The sequence below is a fragment of the Hyperoodon ampullatus genome (assembly GCF_949752795.1).
Source record: "Hyperoodon ampullatus genome assembly, chromosome: 13".
Lineage (NCBI taxonomy): Eukaryota > Metazoa > Chordata > Mammalia > Artiodactyla > Ziphiidae > Hyperoodon > Hyperoodon ampullatus.
Genome location: NC_136926.1, coordinates 47,192,724 through 47,203,131, shown reverse-complemented (window position 1 = coordinate 47,203,131; position 10,408 = coordinate 47,192,724). Strand labels below are relative to the sequence as shown.

At 41.2% G+C, this 10,408-nt stretch overlaps 1 protein-coding gene across 1 annotated transcript in view; it reads left to right on the top strand.

Annotated features, from left to right (window-relative positions):
* Window positions 1-2,611: 2,611 nt before the first annotated feature.
* The window catches only part of DSC3 (desmocollin 3), a 39,941-nt gene continuing 32,144 nt past the window's right edge, over window positions 2,612-10,408 (top strand). The window contains exons 1-2 of the mRNA XM_079716969.1: window positions 2,612-3,318; window positions 9,541-9,625. Of these exons, the coding sequence (XP_079573095.1) occupies window positions 3,250-3,318; window positions 9,541-9,625 (154 nt within the window). The 5' untranslated portion in view covers window positions 2,612-3,249. The remainder of the gene's footprint in view (window positions 3,319-9,540; window positions 9,626-10,408) is intronic.

Here is a 10,408-nt window from a genome sequence, read left to right as displayed (position 1 = left end):
CACTAGTAGGACTATTCAACATGAAACTTTTACTTGGTTTTAATTTAAGCTTTTCATAAATATCTCTTCCCTTACCAGCAAATTTGTTCCAAACATCATACAGTTGTACTGGTTGTGTTTTATAGGCGTGTGTGAGGGGACCCACATTTGCGGTGTCACCACCCATATAAACCACTGAGGTGAGTGGGTGTGTGAGACCAGCACCTGTGGTCACGGAGTTGTGCAAGGCAGCCTTCTCAGTAGGCTAGGAGTCGGCTCCCAGCTCTTAGGGTCTTTACCCTTTCTGTGGCCAGAGATTCCTCCTAGCTACAGAGAACTCTTCCTGATGATCTTAAGTTTGCTTTCTACTGAAAATTTGACAATTCACCTGGATCCCTGAAGTTTTAGACATTAGCTTAAGAGCACCTTCCATTTTTGATCTTCTATTTATTGCTGCTCTTACCCTCAAACTGAGAAGACAACAAGGAAAAATAATATTTCTTTCCCATTTTTGCATATTATTCTTTTAGTAGTGACTTCCAACTGACTTTCCAGTTTGGGGTACAGGGTATTAAAGTAAAGACATTTCAGAATAACTCTTTATGCTTTATGATGATTCATGATGACTTAAAATTAGTTTTATTATAGAAGGCATCCAGTTCTAACTATATTCAAACTAAAGCTCAGGTTTTAAATAAATTTTCAACAATTTCATTTAAAATTATAATCTCCACAGGAAAAATAAAAGCAATTTTTAAATTTGTCTTCAAGTCATATTTATAATTATAACTGCCTATGAAGATTCTTTTCTAAATTATAAAAACACATTGCTTTTTATTAGGACTTTAATATACTCGTGGTGGACAAATACATGTCTTAGCAAAACAGGAAATTCCAAGATAGTTATACTTCATATTGTTATTATTCAGTATTCATATTGCACCTAGAATTTTTCAAAACAAATAGAAAATACCACCGATATGCTTTCTTACGCTATTTCTGGAATAGATTCCTATAATTTTTATTTTGTAGAAGCTAAACAGAGAAGCTCAGAGTAACTGTCATATATAGTCAGTAGGTTTAACAATCACCTTAATTATACAGCAAATGATAGCTATCTCAATGGTTTTAGTCACATGGAAGACAGTAGTAATCAGGTCAGACTCTATTAGACAAAGTTGAAATCACTGAAAACTAGGGCTACTGAGCATAAAGAAAAACATTTCAAATCTTTTATTTCCTAAATATTAAGGAAAAGCTATATCATGGCAGAAATAGGTTCATTAATGAAGTTAATGAGCCCATTAACTCACCCAAAGTGATCATCTTTCTTACAGATCGAGTGGATGATTCTCCATCTCCTCTAGGATGAAATTCAACTCCTCAGCCTGGTTTGTTAGGAGACTACCTTTCTAACCTGATTCTCAGCACAGGTCTTCCATCCAGTGGCTCTGAAGAAACTCCTTTCTATTTCCTTGATGTGGGAAACCCTTACAAGACTCCTGAGAGCTCCGCTAGGGCTATTACTATGGTCTTTGCCCAAAACATGTTCCTACCCTTCTCCTTTTCTCTGTTGGTTCTTATCTCAAGCATTATTTAGTTCTGGAGGCTGAGGGTCCAAAATCAAGTGCTAGCCAATTTGCTTTCTGATGAGAGCTATCATCCTGGCTTACTTCTAAAGTCGGCCTGGGGCCAGAGGACACTTTGAGAGGCTCCGTCTTGAGGTCATGGGTCAAGGTGAGGGTCTGGAGGATGGGAGGTGAAAATGGTTGGAGTGAAGTGTGGAGAGCGTTCTCTGAGGTTGGAAGAGCTCTTCCATATGAGGCCTCCAGAGGTGAAACAGGATCTCTGATGGGTGCATAGGAGCCTTGCATGCCTCAGAGATGGGACTGGGAAGCTCAGCTTAGGGTTTGAGTCCTGAGAGTTTAGGCCTGTGAGTTATAGGGAAACACATGGCTTAGACAAGCAGCCTATTGGGGTTACCAGGGTGGGATGAATGAAGGCCTTAGTGCCTTCTCTGATTAATCTGCAGTGTCTGAGGGTCCTGACCTTGGAACTTGTACACGGACTTTAAGAAGCAACAACACATATGTAAGAGGGTGTTCATCCTGAGTCTAGTAGGTGGGGCCACAAAACTCAGTCTAGAGAGAAACAAAAGAATGTGCCCTAGTGTTGTAAGCTTCCTCTCTATTAAAAGGTTTAGCATACTGGGCTATGATGAATGCCTTTATTCCCTCGTAGACTTTGAATTGCTTTGGGCAGGAACTGGGTTTTGTTAATTTCCTTTCCTCCAGCCCCAGTGCCTGTGCAGCTCTGGGCAGTGATAAACATTTGTCGAATGATATTGAATCTGGAAGCTTCATTTTAGACTAGAAGCTTTTGTGTGGTAGATTTTTCTTTTACCACAAACTGAAAAATTGCATCTTAGTACAATTACCAGGTAATTACTCAAATCAATAATTTCATATAAGAAGAACAAATTCTTAGAAGACTCAGATAAGACCACAAGATTGGCAGGAAATGAAAGCTTTGAGTGTAATCCCTCATATTTTGGGTGCGTGAAAATGGTAAGATATCAGAATTTCCTTTATTTGCTTTTAATTTCTGGTATAACAAGTGTCAACTTATTCATTCCTCTTGGGATAATTTCCCCTCCCGTCCTTTATCTTATCGTGTGAGTCAAATTTGGGTAGAATACATATATTTTGCATTAACCAGGAGACTTTGCCCAGCATTTGATCAGATGTTGAAGGGAGGATCCGCTGGCCCAATGACAAGGGTGTTGCTGGCACCCAGGAGCGCCCGTGTTGGGGCAGGGATCCCTTCAGGCGGTTTTGGGCTCCGCAGTAGGAACGCGCTAAGCATTGTCTGCGAGGAAGACCCCACTGAACTTTGGGCGAAAGGCGTGGCAGCCAGGTGGGGGGAGGGGCGTGGGAGAGCTGGTAGAGAGGGGGTGGCCTGGACAGCTTTCCCGCGAGCGAGCACCCGGCGCGGCCTCCGAGAAGCCTAAGGGCAGGCTTGAGCAGTTCCCCAGAGGCTCTCGCGGTGATAAAACTTGAGAGAAAAAACGAGGAGGGGCGGCTCGGCGTCTCCCGAGTCCAATCCTGTCTCAGGAGTGAAAACGCTCTCGGGCAGGCAAGCCTGATAAAGGCCCGGGCGACGAAACGAGCAGCTGAAAGAAGTGCACCTCCGCGCCGCTGCACCTCGGCGGGCTCTGGTCTCTTACGTCCCGCCCGGTGCCTGCGTCCTCCTCTCCGGCCCCGCGCCCCGATGGCCGCCGCCGGGCCCCAGAGCTCCCTGCGCGGAGCCCTCTGCAGGCAGCTACTGCTGACCCTTGTGGTGAGTGGAGCCCGGGCGGGGTGGGGCGCGACCACCTACCCGGAGCCGGGATGCGGCAGGGGGGCGAATGGGCCCTGGTCCTGCACGGGGAGCGGTGGGGGCGAAGCCGACCGAAAGGTGACATCCGCGGCTCAGCTCCATCTTGGGGGTGGGGGCAGGCGGGGCACAGACGAGCCAGATTCGGGGTCTGAGGGATGAGGATGGGAAACGAGTCCTCAGTCAGTTCCGGACTGAGGGTTTTGTTTCGGACTTGTTCGATTGTTTGAATTACGGGATGGGCTCTCGCTTCGCTGAGCTCTCTCGTGCTCCGTGGCGAGTGGGCCGGCTTGGGGTTCGCGCTCCTTTTTTGGTTCCTAGGGCTGGTGATGATGGTTGGGGTGGGTTTGGGTAGAGAGCGAAGAAGAGTGTTGGGTTAGGTTTTGGAGGATCCCTGAGTGAGTTACAGGGGCTGACCCCCTACCCAAGGGTCCCCTGGGATGGGGACGCTGGTGAGAGGAGGGGTTGGAGCGGTGCCCCTGAGTCCCGGCGTTGAGTTACCTCTGAAAAACGGCTTCCAGGTTTTGCCTCCGTTGAAGCAGCTCACCGGAGCGGTCCACCCCAGCTGGCCACCCGGAGTGTACCTGGGGCGCGAGGGCGTGCGGCTCGATTAGGGATGGGGATTGGTTCGGCGGTGTGATGGGGGAGTGGGGTGGGGCAGAGGGGATAGAATCAGGCTGAGAGGAGTGTTGGGAGAGGCGTGGGATTAGGTGGTTCTTTGTCCGACTCCAGGCAGGACTGCGCAAGCCCAGAGCCCAGCCTGGGGTCTTCTGTGCCCAGGAAACCTGAGACCCAAGATGAGCTCCACCCCGAGAGGAAGGTACGGACAAGTCTCGGAGAACTCGCGAGACACAAAGCGAAAAATCGGGAACTCTGTGCGATTACGCGGAGCTGCGGGGGAGACCACGGCTGCGCTCAAGAGTTGTCTGGAAAGAAGCTGCGAACTCCCGACTGCCCCGCGCTTGGTCCGGTGGCGAGAGGACCAGCCTGGCTCGGGAGCAGGTCGACTCTGGCTACTTGGATTCTTGCTGCTCTCTGCCCCCAAGCAGGGCGTGTGGGTGCAAGCTTTGACCTCTCTTTGAATCATCGAGTTATGAATAATGGTTTAGTAGTTATGATCTAAGATATATTTATGGACAAGGAATTGTACAGATGAGGGCGTCGACCTGTCAGGCGGCTGTTCCAACAAAATGAGCTGATGAAATGACTCTTTACAAGTGGGAACTGCTCTCAAAGTGTGCCCTTTTGTGATATCTTTGAAAGTGTTTCCAGCTAATATGTTTAAAAGCGTGAATTTAGCATTTTGTGTTTTCCCTGCGAAAGGAATCCCGGAATGGGGAGAAGAAAACAGCGGACGTGCTGTGTTCTCAAGATTTCTTGTGTATTCGCTGGAGGGGAGGGCGTGGAATGCGAGGAGCTGTCCGGGTGGCGGGGTGTGGTGGTGGGAGTACTGGGGCGCGGCAAGGCAGGAAGGTGCCTGTACATCTAAACAGAGATAGCATCAGCTTTAGTGTATGACTTCCTTTAGGATTAATTTTTTAAAGAATTTCCTAAAGTTTAGATTAAATGGTCTATCTGGAGACTTGAATACTAGAGAGTGTATATAGAATAATTTCTTTCACCTGCAATCCCCAGTTTACAGACAACTTCAATTTCTGTCCAGACGGATAAATAAGACTTCTGTTGACCATCCTATGTCTGTATTTCCTTTTGACTCCTAGGACTCTCCACTTTTCAGTATAATATTAAGGGCATAACATTTTAGAAACGCAGTTTTCATTTTATGGATCCCTTAATGGATTTCTCAAAGACAATTCCTTGTTTGAAGTGAGCTCTTCAACAGAAAACTGAGACTTTTAAGGTGTTAGCTTTCCCACTGAGCTGCCCCATAGGTTGTGGAATCTTCCCTTCTGCACTTTTCTCCTGAATCTGCATCCCTTTCCCACCTTTCTCTCCTCAGTATACTCCAAACTGCTACAATTAACTACAATTCCTAATCATCCTTCCACACACATATACAAAGAAAAGGAAGAAAGGAGAGGGGGAAACTAGAAGAGAAACGTGTCAGATCATCCCATTATTGTTGAAAGCATTGAGTATCTCTTAAAATGTTTCTCCTTTTAAAGTAGCAAAATTGTTAGGAATGGTGAAAACTAATTCACATTAGCTCAGTTGCTCAGATGTCTTCTGCCCTGTTATAAATAATGAGATCCTTTTATATGTGTGTTGAATATTGTTTGCCATATCAAATCCACTTTGGGAATTATATTTACTATTATATATTATAAATGGTACGCACTTGGACATGGTTAATCTATCACTTGCTAAGAGGGCTCTTCAAAAGGAATTAAAATAGTATTTTTCTTTATAACATAACATGCTTTTCCCCTTGGAGTATGTGAAATTCTGCCTGCAACCTATGTTGACAAATGGGCATTCTATCTTTTCAGACTTTATAGCATTTGAGAATAATGTGACTCCTTTAACAGACGTTTTTGTTATTATTGTTCTTGATAACATTTGACATATTCAATTTTTAAAATAAAAGTGCGTATAATACTTTCTATTATCTTTTGCACTAGTGGGGAAAAAGCTTAGGACAAATAAAAGAAGTAAATGCGAACTAGTTTATTTCAAAACCACGATCTTAAGGAAGTCAGAGTTGTAATATATATTTATATCAGTGCATTATCACCTACCTTCTTTAATGGAGATTATTGGTGTTCATATTGAGATACAGCAAAACGGTGCAGCACTCTCTGAGTCACTAAATACATGTAAGCTGTGCACATTTTTTGGCCCTGTTGTAATCCTTGTGGCAGTTGCCGTCCCATATATGGCATCTCTGGTGACCTGCAGCTAATCCTGCTTTCCATTTAACTAGAATCCCATCATACAGAGTTTAGTTAGAAAGAAATTTAGTAGAATCATCAAAGCACTTGAGAATACAGAAAGGTAAATCCTACAATTCAGGGGGGTAAGAACTTGAAATGTAAGATTTCCATCTTGAAGATGGCAAGTGTCCACAGGAGAAACGACGAATTGAAAATTCTGTAACCGATATGCTCAGTCAAGATCTCCTTTATATTTCAGATACTCTATAAATTTCTGTTCTTTGGCTTCTTTTTCCTCTGTTGGAAAAGTTGTTATTTTAGAAAGCTGGCCTTGCGTATTCACTCTAAAATTGAACAACAGCACAAAAATGAAACACTGGCAGGTATGCCTGTGTTTTCACTCTCCCTTTGGCATTAGATAGTTCTATCAGGATTTAATGATTTGTATGATAAACTTTCTATGATACAATTAATACAATTTGGACAGTACTGTAAAGTGAAACAAAGCAATTCATTCTTCCCAGACTAGAGTAGATAATACTTTATACTATCATTTTTTAAAACTTAATTTGTTACATTTTAATTTAAAGTTGCTCGCAACTCTAAGTTTTATGTCAGATATTTAAAGTTGTCCTGGAGGGTTCTTCATTAAAATAAATTCTTTTATAACTCAAGTAGTCAATCCATAATTCATTAATCTTTAAAAATTTTTTGTATGTTGTATTTTTTTTTGTTGGGCACTCATCTGTACAAAAGTTACTTTAAAAATACCTTTAAAAGTCATTAGTTCATCATTGCTAATCTAATGGTGGTTTTATTTTATTTTATTTTTTTTACTTTATTTTCAGTAATATATCCAGTCCCCACAAACATAGTATCAAATTTCTTTATAATTCAGGAAACATGGCATAACTGAAATCTATATATGAATATCATCCTTTCCAATATCGATCCCTTATATTAATGAATTAATTGTACCTGCTTTCCAGTGATGTCCTATACAGTGACGAAGATGAATGGGCTGCTGCCATATATTCAGCATGTATCTATTTCACAAACATAATTGAGGAAAAAAATCAAGTTGCATATAATTGGCATATGACTACATATATTTAAAGGCTAAAGTTGGCAAAACAAACCAATCTTTTTTAGGGATACATACTCATGGGATAAAATTAAGCAGAAATGCGGAAGTAAATGATTTACAAAAAAATATCATTTGTTAGTGGTTACGTGAATTTGGAGAGGTTGAAGTCAAGAAGAAAATGCAGTTAGGGAGAGTTATATAGGGACTTTGAAAATAATAGTAATGTTTTATTTCTTAACTTTGAAGGTAAGTGCCCTCGTGTTTCTTTTATTATTTCTTAAAATACACGTGTACTTAGAATATATCTTATGAAGAACAGTTAAAGGAAAAAGAAACAAGCAATTTAGAGGGTTAGCAAAACCAAACGGTATCGTTTGAAAGTATAGACCAACCTGCTATGACTGAACAAGTGAAAAATAGAGAAGGCACAGATAAGACAATATTAGGAATAAAAAGAGGCACAGTTATGGAGAGGACAGATGTTTTAAAAAGTAGATAATAATATTAATATATTATTCTAGTTAATTTGAAAAGAGACAAAATAGGCAATTTTCTACAAGATACAAATTACCAACATTGACTCGAGGAGGTATACAAACTGTAAATAGACTTATAAAGACCCTGACTTGGAAGCCAAATGTCTCCACATACACACACTGTCATATCCATGAAGCCCAGACCTGGATAGGTGAATTTTTCCATAATTATATGGAACCGATAATCTCTACCTTATATACGTTGTTTCAAAGAACAGAAAAAAGTGGAACTCTCCCTAACTCATTTTACGAGGATGGTATGAAGTTGAAAAGTAGTAGGCTGATCTTACTTGTGGACATATATTTGAAATACTAAAATAAGTGGCAGCAAACAAAACCAATAATGTATTTTTAAATATGTAAGGGCCTATTTATGGAATTTCAGTTCCATTCCATTCATCTATATATTTGTCCTGACACTAGTACCACTCTGCCTTGATTATTGTATTTTTGTAGTAAGTTTTGAAATTGGGAAATCCTTCAACTTTGTTGTTTTTCAAGTTTATTTGGGTCTTTGGGTCCCTTGCATTTCCTCAAGGATTGATTTTTAATTTCTGCAAAAAAAGCTATTTGGGATTTAAATAGGGAGTGCACTGAATCTGTTAGATGAATTTTGGGAATACGTCTTTTAATCTTTGAAGATGGGATATCTATTGTGAATAGAATTGTTTGCTTAATTTTGTTTTCAGATTTTTTTATTGCTAGTATATATATATATTGGTTTTTGTATGTTGATCTTGTATCCTGCAACCTTGCTAAAACCACTTATTATTATTTTTTGATAGTTTTTAGTGGATTCCTTAGGATTTTCTATGTACAAGATCATATCATTTGAAAATAGAGACTATATTATTTCTTATTTCCCAATCTGGATGCCTTTAATTTTTTTTTTTTTTTTTTTTTTTGGCTGTATGCGGTCCTCTCACTGCTGTGGCCTCTCCTGTTGCGGAGCACAGGCTCCAGATGCGCAGGCCCAGTGGCCATGGCCCACGGGCCCAGCCGCTCCGCACATGTGGGATACCCCCGGACCGGGGCACGAACCCGTGTCCCCTGCATCGGCAGGCGGACTCTCAACCACTGCGCCACCAGGGAAGCCCCGATGCCTTTAATTTTATTTTTGTGTGTGTGTAATTGCCCTGGCTAGAACCTCCAGTACAATGTTGAATAGAGGTGGTGAGAGTAGGCATCATTGTCTTGTTCTTTATGTCAGAGGAAAGCATTCAGTCTTTCTCTGTTAAGTAGGATGTTTTTCATAGATGCCCTTTATCACATTGAGCAAAATCTCTTGAATTCCTAGTTTGTTGAAAGTTTTTAATTGTAAGTCGGCGTTGGATTTTGTTAATTGCTTGCATCTATTGAGATGATCATATGGCTTTGTTTTTATTCTTTTTTAAAAACTATGTTATTGAGGTGAAATGGACACACAAAAAGCTGTGTATATTCAATGTACACCACGTGATGAACTTGGAGATAAGTATGTACCCGTGAGAACATCATCACCATCTATCCCATAAACATATCCATTACCTCCAAGTTTCCTCTCACCTTCTTTATATATTATTATTATTTTCTTTTGGTAAGAACACTTAACATAAGATTTACTCTCAGCAAAAATTTTAAGTATACAATACAGTATTGCTAGCTGTAGATCTCTAGGACTTATATGTCTTGCATATCTAAAACTTAGTTCTTTATTCTGTACTGTATTAATGTGACCATTTTTTCCTAGGTCTTCAGTTTTGCTTGTGAAGCTTGCAAAAAGGTGATATTTCATATACCTTCCAAACTAGAGGCAGACAAAGGGGTTGGCAGAGGTGAGCAATTTCAAAACAGTGTTTTGTTTTGTTTTGTTTTTGCAGTACACAGTTGTGGCCTCTCCCGTTGCGGAGCACAGGCTCTGGACGCGCAGGCTCAGTGGCCATGGCTCACGGGCTCAGCCGCTCCGTGGCATGTGGGATCTTCCCGGACCGGGGCACGAACCCGTGTCCCCTGCATCGGCAGGCAGACTCTCAACCACTGCGCCACCAGGGAAGCCCAAAACAGTGTTTTTAAAACAGAAATTTAATTTACTTATGCTGGAAAGAGCATGTTATCCAATCTTTTGGAATTAGCCAGAACCAATAATTAGATACAAGTCAAGTTTAAAATATATGTTCTGTTCTTTAGAACTCTATAGAATTCTGTCATTGATTCTAATGAACATGTGCTAATCCATGCTTTTGTAGTCACTTATGTTTTAACAGTAAAAATTACATAAAGAATTACATGTAGAATGTAGCCCTTTCATTACTCTAGGATTCTAAGCACTGGAGAGATATAGGTAAGGACCTGAGAGAATCAGAGCAGTATTTTTATCAATGCCATAGCTTCAGTGAGAAATATAACAAGGTGAGCTATTCCATTCAAAACTGAGCTTAATCAGCCATTTGCACACTTGAGAAGTTAGGGAACCTCACACTTTCCCAACAGCTGGGAAGCTCTGCCCAGGTGGACTTTCCCTGTGGTACAGAGAATATTGGAGGAAAGCATCATGTTTTTTTTCAGAGATATAACTTTTCCCAGAGACGCCACATTAATTTTCAACAGAGTGTCCCATT